At 40.7% G+C, this 27,583-nt stretch overlaps 1 protein-coding gene across 1 annotated transcript; it reads left to right on the plus strand.

The window, feature by feature from the left end:
• The first annotated feature begins 594 nt into the window (after positions 1-594).
• Positions 595-27,141, plus strand: SLC35B3 (solute carrier family 35 member B3). The gene is made up of 10 exons (XM_080917690.1): positions 595-655; positions 5,112-5,399; positions 6,755-6,876; positions 14,802-14,956; positions 16,227-16,334; positions 19,904-20,001; positions 21,653-21,745; positions 22,149-22,260; positions 24,639-24,708; positions 26,747-27,141. Exons 2-10 carry the CDS (start codon positions 5,199-5,201, stop codon positions 26,895-26,897), a joined length of 1,110 nt encoding a protein of 369 aa, XP_080773816.1. The 5' UTR covers positions 595-655; positions 5,112-5,198; the 3' UTR covers positions 26,898-27,141.
• Positions 27,142-27,583: the final 442 nt, after the last annotated feature.

Consider the following 27,583-nt stretch of genomic DNA (forward strand, 5'->3'; position numbering starts at 1 on the left):
TCTTCATTGTATCTCAGTAACTGTAAGTGAGCTCTCAATGTGGAATAGTTTATAATATTTGCAGATCAAATATAGATTTTATAATATTTGTCAGACTCCAAACTAAGGATTTACGTTCCAAGCAGTGAGTGGTCCGTCAACACAATCCCTGGCTAATTTCTGGCCAATTACAAACCATCATCACTGTAGGGGCACGTGACGTAGGCTCCCTGTTCTTCAGTCCACCTTGGCCAGAAGGGCAGGAATGAGTCCTGGAGAACTGGGGCAGGAAAGGAGTTGAGAAGCAACTTCATTCCTTTGAGTCAAAAGACGGAGGCTGAGGAAAGGCAACCTCAGGAAGCTTACATCCGGTTCGAACATTCTACACTTGGCCTCCTGTGCACACCTCGGCTTACGATCGCGGATGTGAAGTCAACTGGGTCGTAGACTCCACAAGATGGACAGGACCCAGCCTCAGAGCACGGAGGAGCATGCGCAAGAGGTAGAACCAGCAACTGGCGGTCAAAGGGGCGGGGCCGCGCGCCAGCGCACGCGCACAAAGAAGCATAGGCGGAAGTGCAGCGCCTCGTTTGGCGTGTGAAGACCTTCCGGGGAGGTGGCGTCCAAGGTACCCGTCGCTGGGGCAGGACAGGAGGCAAAGGCGGATGCAGAGGAGGTGACTGCGGCGGAGCGGGGAGGGGGCCTTGCCGGGTCGCCAGGCGTCGTCAGGCAGCACTCGGGTGGGTGCCCACACTGTCTACAGAGAAGGCGGACGCCGCCGTCGGGGTGGTCTGTGGCGCGCGCTTCCGGAAAGAGCATCCTCCCCTGCTGGCCTGAGAATCCCCTCCAGGCTTCCTCTAGCTCAGAGACGCGTTCTCTCGGATTCCCTTGACTGTTTTTACAGTTCAGAGCCACTTCCGGGTCTGTATCCGGTCTCTCCGTTACCTGGCGTCTATGTGCCTTGCAGCTAATTGACTGTTCTTACAGAGCTATTAAGTTTATGACTGAAATCCCTGTATGTTCCTTTGGGCTTTGCAGCTGAATTCAATTCATGTCTCTCTTTCACTCTCCTGTCTGTCTGTGTCTTTGTAGCTGAATTCTCTTCCCTTTTCTTTTTACCTTGTCTATCTTTCTGTCTGTCTTCCTTCTTTCCTTCTTCCTTTTCTCTTCTTACAGAAAACCACAGAAAGATTTTGTTAGTTTGTTATCAAGAGTTGTTTGGGTTTTTTTGTTTGTTTTGTTTTGTTTGGGTTTTTTTTTTTTTTTTTTTTTTTTTTTTTTTTTTTTTTTTTGTATTTTGAAGAATTACATCTGCATTACTTCTACAGTAGATTATAAGAATCCCGAATCTTAGTCAAACGTTTCTCTTATAAGTGATTTGAAATAGTTTGAGACTTGGAGGGAAAAGACACTGACAACATTTGGAAAATATTTTAGATAACATTACTTCTGCTTAAAGTCTACTTTAAGTCCTAATGTTAGCATTTGAAGGGAAAGGAGTTTCAGAAATCAAGATACAGAAGAAATCACAATCCCTTTTTTTCTGCTCTATGATCTCATCCCACACCTGGAATCCAGTTGTGAAGACATGATTGTTACAGGAGTGTTGCAGATTACCGGTGGAGCTGGAACTTTTCCAGCCTGTGCACGTGATAAGTTTTCTTCTAATTCCAACATTGAAATAGAAAGCTTTCCTTTTTCCCATTAGAAAATGACTAGGTTAAGAGATGAGGTGAGGCCAGCGAGATGGCGCAACAGGTAGGAACACCTGAGGCTAAGTCTGGTCCCCAGAACCAACAAAGTGGAATGACAGAGAACCAGTTCCCAGGAGTTGTCTTCTGACATCCACCTTCCATCTGGGGCATATATACACAGGCTTGTATAAAGAAATAAGCTTTTATTTCAGTGTGTCAATGTAAGGTACCATCTCCTATTTCTGATTGTGTGTCAGTGTGTGTACAGTGTGTGCTTACTCTAAATACTTTTTAAAATTCCATTTTAGCGTTATGTCTACCTTCCGTGTGCTAAGTGCCTGTTGAGTTTCAGAAGAAACCTAAGGCAGTGATCCACTTTCATGATTTCTTTCTGTTTTAGTTTCAGAGGTTATTGTGAATTTCTAAAGCAAGTAAGATATTGACTATTTGATTTGAAAACTGTAATTCTGTTCTTGAGCTTTTGCTTGTTTGGGTTGTTTGTTTTGAGACAAGATCTCTGTAGCCTAGGCTGGTGTTAAATTCTTTTTGTAGTTTAGCTGCCCCCCCACTCCTCCCCCCCCCCCCCCGTACCGTAAGGACTTTGTCCCTGTCTGTCTGTTTTAATATTTATTTGTATTACTTGTGTGTGTACCTGTGTGTGTGTGTGTGTGTGTGTGTGTACCTGTGTGTGTGTGTGTGTATGTATGTGTGTGAATGTACATACAGGAATGCACTTGTGAATCTGTGCATGAGAGTGATCTTTTGGGAAGCTGAAGCTAGAATTATAGTCATTTGCAAACTTCCTAACAGAGACGCTGGGAACCAAACTTAGATCCTCTGCAAGAGCAATAAACATTCTTAACCACTGAGCCATCTCTCCAATCCTGGCTCTGACTCTTTAGATAGCAATATCAATTATTAATAATAGAAATAGAAGTGATTGTGAGCATCTGGGTTCAGAGTTTGAGAGCAGCAGTGGCCTTCCTCCTCATGCTTTCTGACCAGTATATCACTGGTAAATAGGGTAAAGCAGCACACTGAATGCCAGGCTTTGCTATATGAGACATCATGTCAGCAGTGACAGTGAATCCATTTCCTTGTTCATCACAAGTGCTTGGTAGATGAATTGTGTTGGACACGTTTTAAAAGGGTAATGCTGAAGGCATTTACGTACACATGCAGCCTAGAGCTGCGGCTCATAAGGCTTCCAGGAAGTGTGTGGGAGTGTTGGCGTGGTAGAGGAGAATGGAATAGAATAATGTTAATCACAAGAGAGTTCTTCAGTTCAGTGTTTGTCTTCTTCTGTCATAGTGGGTGATAGAAGAGACATTTGTGGGACAGGCTAGATGGGAAATCCAGATCCCTCTTTCCTACTTCATGTCAGGAAGCACTTCAGCAGTGTTTCTGAAAAGCTGAATAATTAAAGCTAATATTCTTGGGCTGTCATACTGTGTGCTTCACATTTTTGCATTTATCTCATAGATTCTGCAAAAATGCTTTAATCACTACATTTTACTTTACCCAGTATAAATACAGAACCAGAAATCTCAGAGAAATTACTTTGCCCAAGACTCCTCAGGTGTTCCTCAAAGTTCCAAATCATGGGGTGCTTTCTTATATTGTTAGCTGTAGTTAAGTTGATGCTATATACTTGGCATTTATTTAACTATAAACATTTCAGAAGAGTAGTGTTGGGTAAGTGTTGCCTTCTGGAGAAATACTCGGATGTCAGTAAAAGTAGTAAAGGGATTTTATGAGACTCACTCTGTGGATGCATGTTTGCCTACCTGTAGCTTCATTATCTGCATTCTCCTCCTTGTTCTTATGTGGATTCTCAGTCTTGCTAATCAAGTTTGCCAACATCTCAGTTCTTTCAAAACTGTGTCCAAGAGAGGAGTGCTGTGAGCTGGAGTTTAAGAATGGCCCTCTTAGGTGTGCCCGTTTATTTGTTCTCTGATATGGATTTAAAAAAAAAAAAAAAAAAAAAAAAAAGGCATGTGCGATGCCAAGGTGCAGAGACTAGGTTTGCTATTGCCTGTGTCTTCTTCTAACCAGAGGGGTTAAAGATGGGTGTCATAGCAGACAGGGGGTGTCAACACTGAACTTAAATCTGACCCAAAGAAAGAAGACATCAAGTAGAAGGGGCACCATAAACAGGAGGGCATTTGAAATTTGCTGTGCTCAGGAATGGATGAGTGGTTTAGGCCCTTTCACGGAAGAAAGCAAGGAAGAGAAGCTCAGAACCTACATTTATTTAAATAGTGCCCTGTGCTCTGTCGTTGCTGTGCACATAGAAAGTAGGCCAGAACATTTTTTCTCTTGGCATTGAAACATAGGACAATGGGAAGTAGGTGATTTAAAACATGGCATATCATAAAAATTGTGTTTCATGGATATCCTACAATATGGCATAAAAAATCTTATGGAGATACAAATGATTGAGGCACAGCAAGGGAAGGAAAAGAAACACAAATAAACGTACGTACAAAGTTTAGACATAGGGCATGTGTCCCACAGAATAGCTGCTTGGTGCTTATATATTACTAGTTTGAGTCTACACATATCCTTGTCCCCATTGGTATGACTAATGAGTTCTTAATGTCAGCCACTCAGATAGCTAGAAGCAATCACCAAGAGGTGAGTTCTTGTCATTTCAAACTATCACATGACAGGTTTTTTTTTTTACATTTTTTTAAGCGAAGCCCCTGCCAAAATTGTTCTCTCCTGACCTCAGATGTGCTCTCCCTGAAATGTCCACAGTGAGACTGTCTAAGAAGATAGTCCTTCCTTCCTGTGTGTGCGCCATGACTCTGCGCTTCCCTTGGTGTTTACAGGGAATTTATTATTTTTCATTCATGTAAATGCGTAGAGAAACAGAGTCATCAGTGACGTCTTCACACTTTTTTTGCCAACAAAAGGTGATACATTTTCTACCTTTTTACATTCTATAGACGTTACAAGAGTCTTCTTAGTCATGATGGTGGCTCATGCTTTTAACCATAAAACTCAAGACACTAAGGCAGGAGGACTGTCACTTCCTCGCCATCCTTGACTATACACATTTTTCTTTCCGCCTAAGGAATGTTGTAGCTAAACATCACACCTCAATCTCACCCCTTAAATATCACTCTTTATTCTTTGACATGGTTGGCTGTAATTTGAAACTAGGTTACATTTTATTTGAATTAGATATATACTAGATGATAAAAGCATACTACCATGTGTAGTCCTAATTTGGTTGCTATAAAGATGGATATGATGCTGTCCAAATGCATGAGTGTAGGGGATGGGGTCTTGTATTTGCTTGTTTGGGAGCTGGGGTGTGGGTGGTAACACTGATATCCAGAGAGTACATTTTAAAGTGTACTTTGGATTATTATTTGAGTCTAATACCTCATAGACAAAGTGGTTTACCATAACTGCGATTCCCTTCTATAGGCCCTGCAAACAGAGGAAAGACGGGACCCAGCAGTGGAAAAGAGCAGAGACAGGGTTGCAGGCCTTGAATGTGGCAAAGCAGAAACAATGGACCTCAAGTTCAACAACTCCAGGAAATATGTCTCCATCACTGTGCCCTCTAAAACCCAGACAATGTCACCGCACATCAAGTCAGTTGAGGACATCGTGGTCCTGGGCATGAACCTCAGCAAGTTTAACAAGCTCACACAGTTTCTCATATGTGTTGCTGGAGTTTTTGTATTTTACCTAATTTATGGATACTTACAGGTAAAAAGTAGTCGTTTGTCATTAAAAATGTTATGTATTGTAGCACTTAATGTCCATTTTGGCTTTGAGTACTTATTTTCACCATGGTATTTTTATTTACGAGCTACCAGGTGACTCTCAGTCTGAGATTTTTACAGAAGAATCACCTCCTAAAGGACTGATAAGAATAAAGATCAGAATCTGCAAATTAAATACCTTAAGTTGGAAAGAAATCTTACAAAATTAAAATTATAAAAGTAAACTTGCAAATATTTAAGGAAGCATACATAATTGTAGCTGTGTGTTCACATCTTTAAAAACATATTTATTTGCTTTTTATGTGTCTGAGTGTCTTACTTGCATATGTGTAGGCGTAACATGTTCATGTCTGTAGCCCAAGGAAGCCAGAGGAGAGCCTTTCATGCTCTGGAATTGGAAGGGAAGGGGGTTGTGAGCTTCATAGATACTAGGAAATGCACCTGGGCCACCTTTCTCTGTCTCTGTCTGTCTGTATCTCCCCCTCCCTCCCTCCCTCCCTCCCTCTCTCTCTCTCTCTCTCTCTCTCACCTCTCTTACACACACACACATACACACACACACACACACACACACACACACGTTGGTTTTTAAAAAGACAATGAGTTAGGCCTTGGTTGATTTGCTTAAATGGGAAATTAGTAACTAACATGCATGCTTTTTCATACTCTAATATTGAATTCAAGAGCTGAGAATTTAGCTCTTTTGGTAGAGTGTTCGCCTACTATGCACTAAGCCCTGAGCGTATTTCTCAACACTTCATAAACAGGATGGTGGTGCATGCTTAGAATCTTAGTGCTGTGGACATAGAGGCAGTTCAAGGTCACTCTAGGTTAAGCAGTGAGTTTGAGGTTAGCCTGTGTACATAAGAGAAAAGGAAAGGGAAGGAAGGAAAGAAACAAGAAAAGAAATGCACACACATTGTATAGGGAAAGTAAACATCTCTTATACAAGGAAGATTTTTAAAGACTCTGACACATAATTTGAAAATACTGAAGCATAAACCATATTCCTATAGAAAAGCAGCTTGATAGATTCCTGGCTTGTAGTGAAATGAGCTGTAGGTGTGGGCTCTTAAATTGGCCACCTATTTGTTTGGGGAAGCTTGAATTTTATTTATTTATTTATTTATTGTTTTTAAAAAATTTAATGGGAAGGATAAGAAAATGTTACATTTTAGTTACATCTCTGTTGATTTTTATGTCTGTTATGAAGCTTCGTGATTTGGTGGGAATGGGGAGTGAAGTTGGAGTATGGCTTAGTTTCTTTTAAAATGTGCTTAGAACAGTTAACTGAAGTCCTCTCTGCCTTGACCCTAACAAACTGATTGTCTTCAACAGGAGTTGATATTTTCAATGGAAGGCTTTAAGTCTTATGGCTGGTACCTTACTTTAGTGCAGTTTGCATTTTACTCCGTATTTGGCCTAATAGAACTCCAGCTCACTCAGGACAAAAGGAGAAGGTATGTGGTATGCTCGGCTATGGGGAGTTAATATTACTTTCATCAGTTGAATCTGGAAAAAAAGAGTCATCTTACTGAATGTGCATGAGCTCTGTTTTCTGCTAACATCTGATCGTGAGCATTTACCACTATGAACTACTACTTACTTAAAATAATCTCTTTCGTCTGTGCACTGGAGAAAAGTGGATCCCTCTTTAAGTGCAGTGTCCCAGTGGAGCCCAGGTCAGTTCATGACTTAGCACGCTCCCTCAAACACAGTGCTCAGGTACAGATTTTCATAACTTGACCAAAAAAAGTATATGCTTAGTGAAAGATCCAAAATGTACCAGCATCACAGTGGTTAAGTGAAAAACCAGCATCGAGTTTTCTAGTAGTTTTTGAAGTGTAAATTACTGTTTTGTGGGCTATGACCTGCTGACGTGGTGATGAGGTGCCTAGTAATTGAGGTCTGCATTCTTTTTTGTATTTTTTAATTAGTAATAAGGGTTTTATTCTGGCTTTCTCACGTTTCATATGTTCTAGTTCGTCCCATCCCCCACTGCATCCCTCATCTTACCTGCCCCACTCTTGCCCCCCTTCCTCCTGCTTTTATGTCACAGGTGTTTGATTACCCTGTCATGTTTCTCCTCCCCTACCTGAGATCTTTTCCTCCATCCTGATTGTCCCCTGTCTACTTTCAAGTTCCTCCTCATACATCAGCTCAGGTACCCTATCTGGGAGAGAACATGGGGCCATGTCTCCATGATTCCCCCTTAGTACATTTAAGAGAATGGACACTAGCTCCATCCTTTTTTTTTTTTTTTTGCAGATGTCTTAATTCTGTTTCTCTTCATGGCTAAATAAAGCTCCATTACATAGACACACATTGTTTTCTTCATCTTTTATAGGCTGTTAGATGTCTAGGCTAGTTCTTACCTGGCTATTGACATTACCCAGGATGACATGGTTGTCAAGGACTTCTGTAGCCTGTCATCCTTTCAGCAGGTTAGGAGTGGCATAGCTGGGTCATGTGCTGTGATAGTGTTCTTTAGTTTGTTAGAAAACCCCTGACTGATTTCCATAGAGGTGGCACCAGTCATATTCCCACCAGCAGGGTATGAACATTCCTCTCCCCTCATCCTCTCCAACACTATTCCCATATGTTTTCTTTATGGAAACCATTCTGACTGGCTTGAGGTCAACTCTCAGAGCAGATTGAATTTGCATTTCCTTGATGGCTAAGAATATTGACCGTGTTTTCAAATGTTTCCTGCCCATTTACATTTCCTCCTGAGGATTGTGTGTTCAGTTTCTTAGCCCATTTCTTGACTGTTTTATGGTGCTTAAATTTTATGGTGCTTAATTGAGGGGAAGGAGAAGTAATATATTCTCAATATTAATTCACTGTCTGGTGTACAGTTAACAAAGATGTTCTCTACCCCCCTCCCCCCATAGGCTATCTCTTTACTCTGGTGGCTGTTGTCTTTGCTGGGCAAAAAGTTTTTAATTGTATGTGATACGGGTTATCTGCTCTTCAGAGTCTATTCTGCATGGCTAATGTCACTGCCCACACTTGTATCTTGAAGGGCTTTCCCCTAATAGATCTTACATTAATATAAACACCATGTGTCATATTAAGTAAGGTCTATGACCTGTTTTTAACTCAGTGTTGTGCAGGGTGAGGGATGCTGACCTAGTCATTCTTTTTCAGTTCTTTTACATGAGTATCCACTTTCCCAGCACCATTTGTTGGAAGGGGTTGCTTTTTCCCCATTGTGAGTTTTGGCACCTTTGTGTGGTCAGCTGTGCCTTTCTTTCTGTTTTTCTATATCTGTTTCGGGTCCACAGCCATCCTTTCTCATCAGTGTGGTCTTACAGTACAGTTTACTGTGATGCTCTGCATTGTATTTTCCATTAGGAGTGCTTCAAGGTCTATTACACTAAGGGATGATTTTTAGGATTATCTTATCTTATTGTGTAAAACAAATGCATTTGAATTGTGATAGGATTGTGTTGAATCCTTAGATCAGTTTTAGTAACAGTTATTTTTATTGTTAATTTTGCCAGTCCTGGGTCTTCTTCACTTTCTTTCCTCGTCTGCAAGTGTCATTGGAACTTGTTGGTTAAATTTATTTCTCGGTTAGTTGTTTCTTTTCATTGTTTTTGTTTGTCTTTCTCAACAGTTGTTAAGTGGGATTTTCTTCCTTAGCAGGGTTGGTTTTGGTTTATAAAATCATATAAAGAATCTTTGGTGGAGTCTTTAAGTTCTATAAATATAGGATCATGTTGTATACAATAAGGATGGTTTGACTTTTTTTCTTTTGTGTATCTCTTTTTTTTTTTCTTTTCTGTTCTAGCATAAAGAATGTGTATACTTTTAAACTTTCAAATTGCATTGTGTGTGTCAAACAGTGTGGGAGGAAGAGGAAGCCTGACTGTCACAGCATGTGAGAGTAGGTCTGAGGACAGCTCTCAGGAGTCAGTTCTCTAACTGCACTGCAAGTCCTGGGGAACATGCCCAGGTTGTCAGCCTTTGCAGCAGGTGACGTTACCAACAGAGCCATCTTGCTGGCCCTCTAGCTAAGATTTTGGGCACGTTGAGTATAACATTGGCAAAGGTTTGTCATGTAGAGCCTTGATTTTTGTTGGTGTGTCTTTTGTTCCTATCATCTTGAAGAGTATTAGTCAGAAAGGAGTATTGAATTTTGTCCACGATCTTTTCTATTTTTTGCATCTATTGAAATAATCTTGTGATTTCTGTTCTTAAGATTATTTATATGGTGTATTACATTAATTTGTGTAGATTGAGCCAGCCCTTCATCTCTGAGATGAAGCTAATATATCTGCTGTATCCGTTTGAACAGTGGTATAGTTTAAAGTTTCTTTGTAGATTTTTAATTTGAATGACCTATGTGAAGATGAGGACTGGAAGTAGAATCTCCCACTGTGTTGCACTCACACCTCAGTGACTTTTTAATGAAGTCATAAGCCGAGTGTTTGCTGCGTATTTATTCACCGTAGTTATGACTGCTGTTCAGTTGATCCCTTTATTACAATATGCTGAACTTCTTTTTGTTTGTTCTAATTTGATTTCAAGTTATCAGCTATCAAAATCCTACACCACTTGTATGGTTTCCATTTTCTTGGTATGTAGGCTGACTTCCATCTTCTGACCCTCAGTCTGTGGGTATCCTGCAGAGAGATGCTTCTTGGAAACATTATTTTCTTTGTCTCTTCATTACTGAGTTGTATGTAGTCTTCTACACTTGAGGTCATATATTCTTAGAAATTGTTTACTAATCACTGTAATTCTGTAGCTTAGACTGTTGCTGCTCTTTCTCCCTCCTGTCAGGGTTTTGCTGGATTATTGCTTCAGATATGATGGATTCCTTCTGAGCCCTCCTTTGTTGTCTGCTCTATGGTGGAAGGCTTACTTTCTTATTCTCTCATGACTGAGTGTTTTTGCATCTTCCTCTGTGTATAATATTTCTTTATCTTCTGGAATGCTAAGTTGGTGGTCATGAACTACCTTAATTTGTGCTTATCTTCAAATATTTGTATTTCTTTATCAGTTTGCAAAGAATGCTGCTGAATATAGCAACTGGGTCAGCACACTTGAACTATCTCATTCCATGATTTCCTGACTTGGAGTTACTGATGAGAGGCCTGATGTTACTCTGATAGTTGTGTCTCTGTAGGTAAGCTGATGTTTTCCTCTTACAGCTATTAATCTTGTTACTTTGTATTTCTGTTGTCCTGGCTGTTACATGCCATGGAGATATATCATCTGCTCATGGGTACCGGGGGTTCTGAATGACCTTTTGTGTTTTGCTGTCTGTTCCATTCTGTAGGTCTGTGGAAATTTCCTGCTATGGTATGATGTGTGCCTGCCATTCTTACCTGAGTTTCTACCTGAGGTCCTCAGGTCGGATTGCAGAATTCTTGGGCTTTAAGGTCAAACCCCTTTATTGTTTTCTTCATGAGTTTTGGAGTGCAGTATTTGTCTTTTGTGCTCTCTAGTACTGGAACTCTTTCTTCCTCTTGGTCAAGTTTATTGGCAGGGCTTTCCACTGCTTTTTAATTTCCAAGTTTCTTTTTTTCAATTCTCAATTTTCTTGTTGATTTTTCCCCCTTGCCCAACTATTCATCCATATTGCAGAGTCTCTGTCTCTCCCTGTCTCTGTTTCTGTCTCTCTCCCTTCCTCCTTCTTTCCCTCCCCCCTTCTCTCTCTCTCACACACACATTTTTTCAACCTTTTTTATGTTGCTGACTTCACTCTAAGTCCTGGATTTTATCCTGTAGCTTGCTTGCATACTCTTTAATGTCATTTGCCATTTTGACTAATACACTCTTAAAGTCTCATCTGACATTTTACTATTTCAGTAATGTCATTGAATTTAATAATTGCGTTAAGACCATTTGAAGTCGTACTGTGCACACACACTCAGACACTCTGTGTGTGTGTGTTTTCTCTGTAGCAGTTTAACAAATCTCTTGGTTTGAATATTTCTTCAGTTCTATCTGTAGATCATCTTATTGAGCAGCCTTTTCCTGAAGGCATAGTCCCTACCTAGGACTACTCAGAAAGAGGAACAAACACTTTGGCAGCAACAACATCAAAGAGGATTAAATACACTTAAAGTCAATACAGCTCACACATCATCAAGAGCGTAAAACAGAAAATGGCAAAAATGGATGGCGGGTTGCTGTGGTGTTAGGAAGGGTTGCAGTAAATGTGGAAGTAGCACGTGAGTGAGGTGGGAGGGATGGACAGTGGAGAGGAAGCAAGGGTACACAGAGGAAAGGACGGGGAAAAAGGAAAATAAAAACCAGTAAACAAAGGTTTTCTAATGATGAGAAAGTTTAAAAACGAAATTAGACAAATATTAGGAAAGAGAACTTTTTAAAAGGATAGGTTTATTTGTTTCCTAAAATAATATCAAAGTGTTGATAAAAGAATTAGAAGAAAAACAAAGGAAGTGTAAAGAGAAAAAGAAAAGAAAAATGCTTACTTAGTAATGAAAAAAATGACTAAATAGAGTTAGATGGGTATATGAAGGAAAAAAGCATGTATCTACTTTAAATAGAATAAAGTAAAAATACTACTAAGTGTTCCTGAGAAAGAAAAACTTGGGGGACAGAAGGATGCAGCCACGGCCATCTCTGTGGTCCTGCCAGTTTCTTGCTGGCAGAGGCGGGTGGCCTTGTGGCTTGTTGTCTTTGTGGTGGTTTCTGTGGTGGTGAACAAGTGCCTGTGTTCTTGTCTTTGTAGCAGAATCCCTGCAGTCTGTGGTGTAGGCAAGCCCTCACCCTCTGTGACTCTTTCCTAGAGTCCCTGGTGTCACTGAGATTCTGCTAGGGAGGGGTCATCACCTAAGTGTGCTGGGAGTGTGGTGCACATAGAGCTTTGAGAGCTGTGTAGACAAAGCAACCTGTTTATGTTTTGCAGCCCTCTTGAGTATTGATCGCCCTCTTGGAGGGATGCAGCAGTGGATGTCTGGTCCTACTGCAGGCTCTCTGGTTTGCTCTCTGTTCTAAGGCCACCAAGTTTTGAATAGTGGGTTTCCTTGGGGCAGTGAATCCTTGTCCTCTAGGTGGGATTCCTCTCCAGCACTGACCTGTCTGACTGAAACACCAGTCTTCGAAACCTGCCACTGAATCAGAGGCTTTTTCTGGCCTGTCTCCAGGGTAGAACTGCCTGTTTCTTCACCAGGGCTGATTTCCCTTCCCAAACAGCCATAGCTTGTTTGGCTTGGCTTCATTTCTGTTGGTGTACCCTCTATCTTGGAATAGAAACTTTTTTTTATACTGCTGTTTCTTCACCAAGTCAAAGGGAGCTAGTACTGCCTTACCTGAAAGTCTAAGATTTCTATTCTTTTAATTGATCTGTTTGCTCTTTGGCAGAGGTGTGTGTGTGTGTGTGTGTGTGTGTGTGTGTGTGTGTGTGTGTGTGTGTGTGTGTCACCTTTCCTCATCTTCCTTCCAGCCCTATGAGCTTCCCTTCTCCCTACAAATCCATTTCCCACGTTTTTGTCTTTTTCGTAAATACTGAGGAAATTCATTTCTTTTTGTTAAATCCAGAGCTTTTATTTGAAAACCTTTTAAATTAGTAACCATATAGATTTGAGAACATACTTTGGTTTATGTTTAATGATATATAAAACAAAATTCAGTAATACTGTGGTTAGGAACATGGGCATGCAGTCTGGGAGTAAATGAAGCATGTTCATCCTTTCATCGAGTCTAAGATGCATATATTCATGTGTCTGTGGGACAGATAAAAGATAATAAAAACAATACTGACATTCCATTTTTTCTACAAATGTTTAGTGCCTTAAAACATCACAGTTTTTTATTTTTCTACATGTAATTGTTTTGAAGTATATGCTTAGGTAACTATTTAATTTTAAACATTCAAGTCAATTTACCAGATTCTTACTTCAAGAGTCTAGCAAAGTTATTTCTAGATTTTATTTCTCAAAATGTATTGTTGGTAGATTGTTAAGTGCTCAATTCGAGAAATATCTGTACTGCTTTCCTGTTCTAAAACTCCAAAAAAAAAAAAAAAAAAAAAAAAAAAAGGAAAGAAAAGAAAAAGAAATCTCGAGCGATAGACTAGAAAGGAAGTAAATATAATTCCCAGAACTGCTAGTGAGGGCCTGATGATCCATTATCTCTTGGGAAGTGCTACAGCTTCTGTTGGGTTTGAGAAAGGTGTCTCCCTGTATCTGCCTGCCTAGTAAGAAGTGCTTCCCTTTAAGGCCAGCCAGATGAGATACTGTGTGGGCTAGATTTATCTCGGCTCTAGTGACCATAAAATATTTAAAAATAAAGTAACTGCACTTGACTTAAACATAGAAAGATTTTGAGGAAAGTTTCTAGACTTCAAGCCAATGCTATTGTGAACTGAAGCTGTTGTTTACGAGGCATGTGTCTTGACATACTTAGAGATGCTTTACAACAAAGTTAGGGTTTGTTCAGCCACAGGGTTCCTTGTCTTTAATGTACTTTTTTTCTGGATTTCCTTGAATGTTACTCTCTTACTCTCCCTAGGTCTGTATGGTAGAGGTCATTAGCAGGAGAACAGGATTTAGAAGTTAGAGATTGTGGGTTTAGGCCCTGTCTCTCATCATCTCCGAGCTCCAGGCTTCAGTGTTGGGAAGTGACATTACAGTCCCCATGGGCCCTGTCTCTCATCATCTCTGAGCTCCAGGCTTCAGTGTTGGGAAGTGACACCACAGTCCCCATGTCTGAAACATGGTGCTGCTATTTGCTCACCAAGTAACAGCTTCTTAGCTATTGCCTTTCCTCATCGCCCATGAAGAAACAGGACCTGGAAGAAGGCATTTTATAAGGTCATGTAGCAAGTTCATCTGGGGTTAGAACTTCTGCCTGAGCCCCTGAGCCTAGGGTAACTCCTTTCTACCTGCATTCTTCTTTTGTAACTTTTCCTCATGTGTTCTTTAGCTTTTCTGGTGGTCAGATTTTTCCTAATGCTGGATGGAAAAGTTAGGAAAGAACGGCAGTTTGGAAGTTAGTTTACAACATTAGTGACTGAGGCCTTTTACCATTGTAGAGGCCTGTGTTTCTTAAATCATCTCTGTTTCTATAAGTTAAATCAAGGTAGTCTTTATACCTAAAGCTACTGTAAAAGAAAAGAAAAATCCTTGATCAGCATTTATCGATGAGTTAGAATCTCAGTAAGTATCTCACTATTATAGCACATGGTTGAGATTCCCCATTGATGATTCAGTAGAAGTATATTGTGATTTTTATCAATATCATGTACAAATAAGCAGTGTTACAACTTGAAAAGAATAACTTTTTAAACACATGCTTCCAGAAACATTAACCAGAAATCAGGGAAGCGCATTGTAAGCCATCATCTTTAAACTACTATGAAACTGGGTCCCACAATGAAGGTTTTAAAAATTGTCTCTTCCAGAATACCAGGAAAAACCTACATGATAATAGCTTTTCTAACTGTGGGTACCATGGGCTTATCAAACACTTCCTTGGGCTACCTGAATTACCCCACCCAAGTCATCTTCAAGTGCTGCAAACTGATTCCTGTTATGCTAGGAGGAGTTTTTATTCAAGGTACAGTAATGATACGTTTTATACCGTTTGAAGCACACAACTATGTTGTGTCATCTGGCATTAGGAAAAACAGTTGAATGTCCACAACAGTGTTCTAGATATTGTTATAGTACAGTATCTGGTAAAAATAAAGTGTCATAAAAACACTATTTCTCTACATATTGTATTTAGAGGATCATAATTTGGATGTAAAAGAGAATAGCCAGTATTTTGTTTTATTTTATCTTGGAATTTAATGCATCCCCACAATGCTTTATTGACATGGTGAAGCTCATCTGAGTTTACCCTCTTCCTCCCTGACTGCACTAGCTCTGATGATGTAGAGCCCATCTGGGTCGAGCTGGATAGAAAGAGGAGGCAGTTAAAGCAGCAAACATTGAATCAAGTTGTTGCCTGGTCCTTGTCTTGAGGCTGTCCCTATCACTGAAGGGCTTAGGCAGCCTGCTTCTGGTGTGTGTATCAAGATGCCTTACCAGAGTTGACCTTTTACAGTGAAAATGTACCAACCATCTCCCTGGATATTTCAGATAGTGGTTCGTTCATATGGAGAAAATACCTTGGTCCCTACTAAAACTTCTGTCTAGGCACACACATTTTCATAGAATCTCTATCAGAAGTTGGAATGCATGTCATTCCTAGATAGAGGCGAAGGAAATGAGTGAAGTCCCCCTGTCTGATGGTCTTCACATGGTATTTGTAAGCAGAAAAGATGTTTAAGATAGCCAGGTCCATTGCTCTCTTCCCTTGGTAGGCTTATCTGTAGCCGTTTAGTAAAACAAAGACATCCTCATTTCTTACCAGTTAGATGTGAGGAGCACACCTTTTCCCTTTTCAGTTTTCACACAGTGCAGCCATGCACTGTGTAAGGAAGCTTTGGTCACCAGTAGCCTGGTAATATGAAAATGCCCAGTGAGATCACATCCATCTCAGTCTGCGTGAGTGTCCTGATAATGTCACAGCAAAATCCTCCTCAGGTGCACTCAGGCCACATACTCTGAATTAAGCAGTCGGTACATGTATGTGGTTTAGAGTTTTGTTTTCCTGTCATAATAAAATAGGATCCCATTTCTATCTAACGAGAACATGTGGTGCCTGGTTTAATCTTAAACCGCCTAGGATTGTTGTACGCCTTGATCTGAGTGTTGTTCTTCATGTTTTGGGCACTAGGCATGAGCAGCACATCATATTCTGCTCGGTGAGGCACTGTGGTCTGATGGTAGGCTGGGCAAATATTTGCATAATGAGGTCTGCTTCCTCTTGTCTTCCATAGGAAAGCGGTACAACCTTGCAGACGTGTCTGCTGCAGTGTGCATGAGCCTTGGCCTGATCTGGTTTACCCTCGCTGACAGCACAATCGCACCAAACTTCAATCTGACAGGTGAGCAATGGATTTGTATTCCTTAGTTGCATTTTATTTTGAATAAGAATTTGTAAAATTTCTTGAGGATTCTAAATGATGAGTCTCCATGAGTCTCACACTTAACAAGGCATTCCGACTTTCCCAATTGTAGTAAAAGTATCACAACCCTAGAAGTGTAACATTGAGGTACAACAGGAGGCTCCAGGTTATATCAGTAGCTGTCAAAGACACGCAAGTCGGCATGTGTGTGTTGACCTGCACCTGTGCACAGGACCTTGGGGAAGTCACAGTGATGATATGAATAGACCTGTCTGTGTGTGATTCACAGTTCCCTCCAACGTGTGCTATCCTAGCTTTTGTCAATTAAATTTATAGTTTTCAAAAGCCAAATAAAAAATCACAGTATGTCCAGGGATAAAAATGTTAGAATCCTGTCTACTTTATTAATCATTCAGATAAATTGTTTGTGGATGTGTCGGGATTTATTGTATATACAGTATTTTCCTAAACTTACTAAAAGAGTTTTACTAAGAACACAGTATCAGACCATCATTTATCTTGACTGAAATTGCATTTAAAGTTTCTGCATCAGAAAAACAAAAACAAGAAAAACACATAAGAGACCAAGGAGAAAGGCAATATTGGAATACCAGCAAGCACAATGTATAAATTAATTATTTCTATAATAAAAATATTGGTTACATAGATCCACAATTGTTCTAAAAAAATCAGATCAACTATCAGTCAGTCTCACTAGCCTTTGTTACCAGCCTGAGCTACGTGCTTAAGTATAACCAACTGGACCTCTGGGGCAGCCCTCTAACAGCCACCTTCCTGAGTGTATCTCAGCTTCCATCAGAACCTTGCTGCTTGATTCAGAGAATTCTCTCTGTTGCCATCAGAGTCAAGAATTTTCAGGAAATCTTTATTTTTACATCACAGCCTTTTACATCAAGAGGTTTCTTGAAAACAGATACCATTGGCTTTTCTAGTTGAAAACCAAAGTTAGAGAAGGCACGGATTTGCAGTGAGTGGAATTAAATTTAGTACAAATATAATGAGGGTGGATGACTTGCAGGCTCTTTACTCTCCTTCTGTAGTTTAGAGAGAACACTTTGCCTCCTACAGAGCTGGTGGGAAGAGAAGAGATGGTAGAAGGTATGGGAACCATTTTTCATGTTGTTCGAAGCTTGCCTTTACAGTTCACACTTCACCTAACCTATGACCAGCCTAATAGTGTGCTTTGAGGTGATTTATAACTATATATCCATTCTGTTTGTAAACTGCATCCTAATCCTGTTTAAATTTAACCTTTAAGAAAAACAGTGTAGTCGACCTTTCTATGTTTTGGTCTATCTGATGTACAATATTCCTTTCTTCTTGGTGACCCCTGACTCAACAGAGTGTGTGTGCACACTCGAGCATGCATGAAGTTGGGTATGGCTAGATGTAGACAGTTCTCTGGAAACAATGAAGTGTTGAAAGCAGTATGTGGCTATAGAGTGATAACATCTGGTTTTAGCAGGTTGTAGCTGGGCGTGCTGTTCTAAGGCAAGATTTGGAAAAGCAGTTTCTCCAAAAGTCCTGTAAAAAATAAAGACAAACCTTACTCATGTAGCAGTAAATATTAAACAATGGAGAATTTTTCCAGCTACCACGCCATGCTACCATCTGCTACTCTCTGTCCCCAGCAGCGGCAACCCTTCTGTGACTTTCTGCTGCAAACTCTGCTCACATTCCCAGCCTCTGCCCCCTTTGGTTATTGGCACAGTTCCCAGTTTTGACAAACTCAAAACTCTTGGAGCTTGTAATTTATCAATCAGATTTATATCAGTAAATTCTCACTCCTCAAAAATGTCCAAACAATAGACTCAGAGCCAATTGATATTGATACAAACTGCCCACCTAGATGAGACAAGTTGTCCTGTAATAATCCATCCCTTAAAAGATATTCATAGCTACCTGTAGCTAATTAAAGCCTCGGGGGTCCAGGTCATCCCCCCTCTTCCATCTTCTCTTCTTTTCTTTCTCCTCCTGTCTCTCCTGCCTTTCCAAAACTGCCCACACCTATCTTTCTCACTGCCCAGTCACAGGCCTTGCCTTATCTTGAGCCTAGCCTCACCAGCATATAGACCTCAACTACATATTCCGTGTACTCACTCCCTTTCAGTAGCCCATTTGCTGTTTGATAACTAAGAAACTGGTCTTTGTTTGAAAAAAGAGATCATGTCAAGAAAGATCAGAGCTCTGCAGAACAAATCAGGCCCCTCTTGGCTAAAGATCACCAACGGTTAGTTGCTTGTGTCTTGACATAATGTGGCATCAACTCGGGAAGGAAGGCTGAGAACACACACATGCAGCAGTAGGAGAGCAGCAGAGAGGGCAGGCAAGGTAGCCAAGGAAGGTGCACCTCCGGCACCGGGAGCTTCTCCTTCCTGAGTTCATGGGCACAGTTGGGAGAATTAGGACCCAGACATACTGCATGAAAGAAACTGGTGAGCACTGCTCCCCTCTGTTTTTAGAGCAGTGGTTCACAACCTGAGGGTTGTGATTCTTTGGGAGTTGAATGACCCTTCCACAGGAGTTACGTAGTAGATATCTTGCATATCAGATATTTACATCACAATTCATAACAGTAACAAAATTACACTTAGGAAGTAGCAATGAAAATAATGTTATGGTTGGGAGTCGCTGCTACATGAGGATCTTTAGAAAGGTTGAGAAACACACTGGCTTATACGTTAAGCCTGTGAGCCCCATGAAACCCAGATAGAACTGTGACTCCCTTTTCCTCCTATGTGGAGCTCAGGGACGACCAGGCCTGTTCTCATGCATACCTGCAGGCTGCTTCCTAGGAGTGAGTGCTATCTCCAGACTGGATGCCACTCATTGTGTGCTAACTTAATATTGTTCACATTATCCTCACGGACATGAAAGGGACGCTTTCCTATGTGAACAGTTGCTGAGACAGTTTGGTTGGCAGGCTAACGAAGTCACTTGCGTTAGATGCCGCTGAGTCAGCTGTGGAATGGAGGGCAGAGCCTAAGTTGTAACTGCACTTCTCAGCAGATGCTACCTGGAAAGCGTGGAGACAGTGAATGTGATCCATAGAGGAGAATGCGTAGAGTTCCAGGCAGGAGCCATGCCACAGAAAGGACCTTGGCACCTGCCCATGTGTTCCTTTTTAATTGAATGTTTCAGAAAGACAATTTGTGTGCGTGATTTTTCTCTAAATATGTGGGGGTTGTTTTTCCCTCTCAAATCTTTTGTGCAGCTCCCAATCCCAGTAGGTTAAGAGTCTGCACTTGCTCTTCCGTCACACCAGCCTTGCTCAAAGGAGAACTTGGATGTGCTGTTGAGGTGTGGCCATGATGGCTGCACTGATCAGTTTGTCAATGTCTGTCCCTCTCTTTATGCGAATGTCATCTCCTATGTGCCTACCAAAACAAGCTATAGACTACAATAGTTAGCATTCCAGTCAAATGGGAGTCACAGTCGGCTTTTGATTTCTCAGCCCAGTTAAATTTCTGGTCAGCCTTGCTGTCAGTCATTATGTTTAAAGAAGATCATTCTCTTTTTCTTTGAAGGGGTGATGCTTATCTCCCTGGCACTGTGTGCAGATGCTGTCATTGGGAACGTTCAGGAGAAAGCCATGAAACTGCACAATGCTTCCAACTCTGAGATGGTGAGCACCCCAGCACTCCCCTCACATCCGGAGTTAGCTGCAGAGCCAAAAACCTAGTGTGCATTTTCAGCTACTTTGTCCCTGTCGGGAGCATCATGCTAAGAATACTGTGGACAGTCAGAAGAAAGCCTGTCACTGCTAAGAGCTCATTGTATAGCTGCTCAATATTTTTCTTAATTTCTGTAATCTTTTATGTTTACAAAAATCTTGGTGACATTGTTTTTCTGTTTGTATTCCTCTTTGTGTTACGTTCAGTGTGGAGGGTTAAAACTCTTATTGATGGTTTCTGGTAATTTGCCAAAGCCTTTTCCAACTCAAGATTTTAAAATTTTCACCCATGTTACCTAGTTTAACTAGTTACTAGTTTTATAATTTCCATTTTTATTAAATAAATCCTGCTAATGCCCAGTTCTGTTTAATAAACACCCCACCCTTCCCACTTGTTTTAGATGCCTTAAAAAAAAATATCTCACATCCTCATGCAAGGGAACTGAATTTTCTAAAATTGATTTCTGCCTCTGCCCACAGAAACATGAGCAGTTTCATTTGTTTTCCATTGTAAGGACCTGGGTCCCTTTTTACTATAAGCCTCCCATTAGCTAGAGGTGCCACTGGGATTATGATTGGTGGGACACTGAATTCTAAGTTAATTTAGGGGCATGATATCTGTATACTTAATTTTTTCAGTGTGAGACCAAGGTCTTTCCTTTTATTCGTGTCTTTGAAAAATATTTTTATTTTTAATTGTATAATCTTAGAGGGAGAAAGTGTGTGTGTGTGTGTGTGTGTGTGTCTGTCTGTCTGTCTGTCTGTCTGTGTTGGTGTGTGTGTGTGAGACAGACAGACAGACAGACAGACAGACAGACAGACAGACAGACAAACCAGACTTGCTTTACAGTTCAGACCAAACATACTGCAGGGAAGCAACTGTGTTTCCTGTTGCTGTCTGGGCACAGCATGGGCATCATAAGTCACATCTTAATGACAGGACTTGAGCTTTGGTGGGTATGTTTGTGATCCTGTCACTGTTCTTCATGGCTGGGGTAAAGATGGCCTCAGAATTCAGACCAGGCAGGTCACCTGGATACTCAAGGCTTTAAACCGAAGCCTTGGTCCCTAGCCTAGGATACTTCTGGAATCTCCAGCTTCAGTGTCTTCCTTTCAAGGTCAAAAGTTATAAGAATTGAGGGGGCAGCACAGCTGACTGTTGCAGGCGTGTTGGCTAGAAGCTGTTTGACCCCCTCGGTGAGGCAGCTAAGATGCTGCTGGAGTGATGGTTTTCATATCCTTACACCCTCCAATGTTCAGGGTGTTTTTTATATCTTGCAAGTGGCTTTAAGGATTTTATCATGTTTATTCTTTTGGAATGACAAAATTAAAATCTGCTTCACATATAGCAATTAATCCAGAAGTAAGTAAAATGTTAAAGTATATGGAAGGATCTTTGTTATATAATAGTATATATCTAGACATTGAGTCATGGGCCAGTAGAATCAGTCATTGCTTCTAGAAACTTCAGCCATAGGGCAGTGGTAGTAATGTTGCTTTAGAGATGTTTGTTGCCCTGCTTGAATAGAACAATTACTCTGTATTCAGAGCCTCCGTTTCCCCTTTCAGTGTGGTAGTCATTTTCCTGCTTCTGCCTCCCCAGGTTTTGTATTCATACTCAATCGGTTTTGTTTACATTTTGTTGGGATTGTCATGTACTAGTGGACTGGGCCCTGCAATAGCATTTTGTTCAAAGGTAAGGACTCATCTGGTTTTAAAAAATAAACATCTTACACTTAATAATATTCTTTGTCCTGTTTTTGCCTAGTTCAAATATGGCTACTGTTGCTATAAATTGGTAACTCTTAGAATATAACATTGCAGACCCTCAGAAATGATTGATATTTAATTTTTTTCTTCATTCTCTACCCTGTAAGTTAATTTTTAAAAAGTTCATAATGCACCAATCAAGGGTTTTTCATTTCATCAATATTTTCCCATTAAATAAAAACTAAATATTGTTTGCTTGACTGCATTGTGCAGTGACTTATTGCTGCTCAAGAGGTTGATTAAAATCTGTGACTTGATTTCATGTGATACCTCAGGGTTTGCTTGGGTTTGCTTTGTACTTTTCTAACAGGCCTTTTTACTTCTTGCAGAACCCTGTTCGGACTTATGGCTATGCATTCATGTTTTCCCTCACTGGATACTTTGGAATCTCCTTTGTTCTGGCCCTCATTAAAATCTTTGGTGCTCTTCTGGCTGTAACAGGTGGGAGACTTGCATAGTAAATGTTTACATTGTTTACAGTGAAGTAAAAGTTAACATAGTTTCCAATGTTTTGTGAACAGAGTATGATCTCTTCCTTGAAAATAGTTCTTGTCTCCAGCTTAAGCTTGTGTGGAGTTCTAAAGGAAATGGGATTTGGTCTTAATTGCCTGTTTTGAAGATTTCATGCTTTTTCCTTTCTGTAGTACTGAGGAAATATCCTCCACTTCAGCCTCCTGGGCATGCATTCTGCCACTGAGCTGCATCCCTGGCCCTGAAGGCTTTATTTTTATGTCTCCATATATAGAAATATATACACATTTTCATGAAAAACATTAGATACATTAGAAAGAAACTGTTGTAAAACTATTTTCAGGGAAAATACTACCCTCATGTACTTTTACTGGATCACTGAAATCCTTGTCTTCCTTGCACTTAAAGTATGGTAGGTGCATTTTACAGTTTGCAAGCCTTTCACTGGGATGTTTCCTGACACCACCCTCAGACCACCGTCTCAGCAGTGATGAGTATGTCAGTGTCCACCACAGAGGACTAAAGGTTGCCTTTGATGTATTTGGAGAAGTGGGGGGCCACTGAGTGCCGCATCATTTCCCAGACTGTAAATTCACACTGCTTTTATGACAAAGGCAGAAAGGTTTCACTGTCAAGTGACAGGCAGAGGAAGGAATGGTAATAGTTGACAAAGAGCCCTTCCTGTGTACTAGCCACCATTTGGGTAAGTCCTAACCAGCTGGCACCATAAAGTCAGATAATGTGAGTGTGGAGAGGCTAAGTGGCTCACATGACAACCTGGCTCCACTATGCTGTCTTCACCATGCTTCCTTGGCTGGTCCTCAGTACCCTCCCTATCATCACAGCTTCCTGCCAGGCAGCTGCATGGAGTCTGAGAATTTACAAGACGTATGGTCCTCTGTGGAAACTTTCTAGGATGCTGCACTCCTCGAAATAACACATCTACCCATATTTTCCTTACCACAGCCTAAGTCACACAAGCACACCAAAGTGTAGGGAAGACTTCTGACATGTGTTCCCAGAGCAAGGTCTTCAGTCGCTCATGCTTGAATGTCAAGTCTGTGAGACAAGGTCTGGGACTGAGAGAAGCAGTGGGAGGGTGTGGCTCTTCTGCTTGCACTGAGCTGGACAGTCTCCGGCTTTACAGCAGAGGTTGACGGGTAATACCCAGAGCAGGAAGGAGCGGGAAGAAGTGTTAATAGAACTGTCAGAGTGACTGTCCCATCTACAGAGGTCACCATGCCTAAATACTATAAGTCATTGTAGGGTGCATGCCTGGAGTCTCAGTGGGTTAGAGGCTGGAGTAGGATGGCAACACATGGCAGGACCTATCTCAGAAACAAGCAGAATGCCCGGATACTGATGATCTTTTCACAATTTTAAAAGGATAACTGGAGGCATAAATTTCTTGCAGCCTACTTTAAATAAGGGTTTAGCTTCTTCTCTAGCCCACTACCTAGGATGGGTAGTGGAAGAGAACGTTGTTAGGGTATTGGAAGTAAACCTGATCAGCAGTTGTTCTTTGGGGCAAGCTCCCATCTTTTGGGCAGTAGTTCAGTCCCATAGCAAACACCAAATACCAAATGCAATTCAAAGGCTGCAGACCAGTCGTCTAGGCAGGCAGTCACCAGGCAGCTGAAGAATCCTTAAGAAACCAGTAGGCTTGCCAGCCTGCCTGAGGTGAGGCTGCCAAAATGGGAACCATGGGAACCTCACAAGCAGTTATTGGGTGAGTTTCTCTCAATGACAGTGTTATCACAAGTTGAGCTCAACAGTGCTATGTAAAGCGAACCAATACATGTTGTTAGCAAAGAATAGTGAGGCAGAGCAAACCAAACCAGAGCTCCGTGCTCCTCCCCCACTGTGTGCTGGGTCATATTTATACCCTTCATCAAGTGTCCTTTCATGTGTCTGCTCTATCCAAACATCCTCTTACCTGCGTCTGCTTCAGGAAAACCTTTCAAGCATTTGCTTTAGCAAGATATCATTCACCAGTGTGCCCAAGTAAAACATCATTTGATGTAACTTAACTTTCCAAAGAACTGGAAGTTTCCACTTCAGATAATCCTTGCTCTCCCCAATAATTTCTCACAGTAGCAAGCCTCTCATGGCTCCAGCGCCCTGTGGCAGCTGATGAACATACTACAGTTGTACGTAAACATTTGATGGGTCAGGGCCAGCTCTCCAAGCCTTTACCTCTGTAGCATCCTGAATTTGATTGGTTGGTTGGTTGTGTTCTTTCTGGCATCTTAGTGATTCTGGTACATACAGAGTTATACATATTTGTAGACAAATGATTTCCAGGTATTACCAAGACAGTAAGACAAATCTAACTCTTTTCCCTGCAGTGACAACTGGACGAAAAGCAATGACCATCGTCCTGTCTTTTCTGTTCTTTGCCAAGCCATTCACATTTCAGTAAGTACTTTGTAATATAGGATCTCAAAGTTAGATACCAGATTTCATATTTTGTGTTAATCAGCAGAGTCTTCTAGCTTTTGTTACTTTGTTAATATGTGTTAGCCTGTTCTCCTCTACAAAGAATTCTTTCATCCTAATCTATTTATTATGCCTTTTGCTAGTTTCAGAATCTGTAGACTTCATTTTATATACTTTAATTGACCAGCTAAAGCCCAGTGGGATGTGGTCTTGCTCGCATGTGATTGCATGAGAAGGGAGTGCATGTATGACAGGTGCAGAGTGACAGACTGGGTGAAAGGTACACACCGGTGTGACCGACTGTTAGTGGGCTGTGTGCACCAGTGTGACCGACTGTTAGTGGGGTGTGTGCGCCAGTGTGACCAACTGTTAGTGGGCTGTGTGCGCCAGTGTGACCGACTATTAGTGGGGTTTGTGCACCAGTGTGACCAACTGTTATTGGGGTGTGTGCACCAGTGTGACCGACTGTTAGTGGGGTTTGTGCACCAGTGTGACCGACTGTTAGTGGGGTGAGATGTCAATGTGCCGATGAGAGTGTCATGTCAAGAACAGAGTGACTGACTGACTGCATGTTTCTGTGGCAGTGAGGAAGAGTGGTGTGCATGTACTGAGTAAACAGTTTTTCTTTCCCACTTTATATATGCAAATTATGTTTAAAATTCATGTGTGTAAATTTTTTTATTTATAGCTTCTTTCCACAATAAACACTAGAGAGATACTCTGTAAGTTGTATCCTAATGATTTAGTTGTGGCTTTTTGTGAAAGCATTCAGCAGTCTTTTTACTATCTATTATGTATTTAAAAATAATTTGTGTGAATATTATAGATCACTAATTGTAATTTTAAACTTAGTTTACAAATATATAATTTTAAATAAAATTGTAAAATAAATACCCATCAATATATTACAAGTTTTGTGTTGTTTATAGATAACCTTTTTATATACTATAGTATTTTAATAATTAACTTATGATGAGCCTCAGCTTCCTGCAGACTGTGTCCCCCCCCCCTTTTTTTTTTATAATATCATGTGTTCCACTAAACTGGGACAGTTTAGCCAAACTACTAAGTTGAATATACAATGTAGCCTTTGATATACAGGAATCTGGTATGTTAAATATAGGCTTAAGTCTTTTGTTTAGTATTAGACTTTGAATATGCCACTAACCCCAAAGTTTAAATTACTCTCATGTTGTATAATTTTTCTCTGTATGTAAACATAATTTAAGACTTCTGTACATGTAGACAATGAATATTGATCAAATCCACCTCCTACTCCCTCCTCTTCCAATTACTTTCTACCTGGCATTTCTATCCCAGCTCAATGTACTTTCTTTTATTAACTACTGAGTCTGATTGGTGACGTTAGTGTGTGATTGGATGTAGGGCAATCCACAGTAGCATATGTAACCCACCTCGGAAAATTGATACTCCCTTCCTTCCGTCCATCAACTGCCAGTACCTTCACTCGTGGTGAGGCTTTTTGCTGCTTATATTTTATGTCAACTGGACACAGTCTGGACTCTGCTTATAGGAGGGGATCTAAAATGAGAGAACCATCATCAGATTGACATTTTCTTGACTTATGACTGATATGTGAGGACCCACCTCACTGCACAGTGCCATCCCTGGGCAGGTTATCCTGGGGTGTGTGAGGAAGCTAACTATGCAGGCCAGAAACATAAAACAGGTAAGCCGTGTTCCTCCATGGTCTCTGCTTTGGTCCTGCCTTGACCTCCCTCTGTGGAAAAGTACTTCAGGTAGGTAAGCAAAACAAAGCCATTCTGACTTGAGCTGGTTTGGGGTATGGTCTTTAACACAGCAATGGAAAGCAAACTGGACCAGGCTTCATGAGCCCCTCCCCTCTCCATCCAACATACAATTCTAATACTATTATTTTAGACCTCTAGTAGCAATTGTTTTATGTGACTAAAGTTATCATGGACTAACCACTGTATGCCTTAATTAACAGTGAAGTGTTACCTTGTTAATATTCAGTTTCCTTTGTTTCTTTTAGGTATGTATGGTCTGGCTTGTTAGTTGTCCTCGGCATATTTCTCAATGTTTACAGCAAAAATATGGATAAAATAAGATTGCCATCGGTGTACCATCTGATAAAGAAAGCCATGGACATGAAAGAGTCAAGGACGTTGGCACAGACTGTGTAGGAACTGTGTTCGCCTATTTAAAATAAACTCTAAGGGAACAATTGTCAACTCACTTTCCAAAGGCTTGTGTTAAAACCAAAGGATCTGCAGGCTGCTGTCATATGAGCAGACTGTACACTCGGTGGTTCCTTGGCATCTGCCTCTACGGAACACACGCTTTTGATCAACTATAAAGATCAGAAGCCTACACCTAGGACATGTTGCAATAAAGTCAATATGAAGGAACGTGCTTCCTAGCAGTGTCCTGAACATCTCACTGGAAACGGAAATGTTGCAAGACTGACTGGAAGCCCCAGCCAGCAGCACGGGGCTGTGTGGCAGCACTGTTTGTCTCCATTCCGTGTTGGCGGTGTTATTTAAATTGCTTCTCTGTTCTAAGAGTGAACTGATGATCTTAAGTTTAGAGAAAATAGCATTCATAAATAAAATTATCCTGTGATTTTTTTAAACGCTGTTTTAATAAAATTTATTATTGAGAAAAAGAGATGGGAGGAAGAACTAATGTCTACTTTAAAATGTGGGTTTATAAAGTTTAGGGGAAATAGCATTCATTTAGAAATAAAATTATCCAGTGATTTTTTTTTAATGTGTTAATAAAATTTGTTATCGAGGAAAATCAAGATGAGAAGGAGATTTAACATGTTCTTTCAAACTTGGGTTTTCACTCATAAGGAAAAATATTCTGA

Source organism: Micromys minutus (assembly GCF_963924665.1).
Source record: "Micromys minutus genome assembly, chromosome: 1".
Classification (NCBI taxonomy): Eukaryota; Metazoa; Chordata; class Mammalia; order Rodentia; family Muridae; genus Micromys; species Micromys minutus.

Coding starts and splice junctions, on each gene's coding strand:
- SLC35B3 (XM_080917690.1), top strand. CDS start 5,199: ATGGACCTCAAGTTCAACAACTCCAGGAAATATGTCTCCATCACTGTG. Junction 6,877..14,801: donor ACTCAGGACAAAAGGAGAAG/GTATGTGGTATG, acceptor TGTCTCTTCCAG/AATACCAGGAAAAACCTACA. Junction 24,709..26,746: donor GCCAAGCCATTCACATTTCA/GTAAGTACTTTG, acceptor TGTTTCTTTTAG/GTATGTATGGTCTGGCTTGT.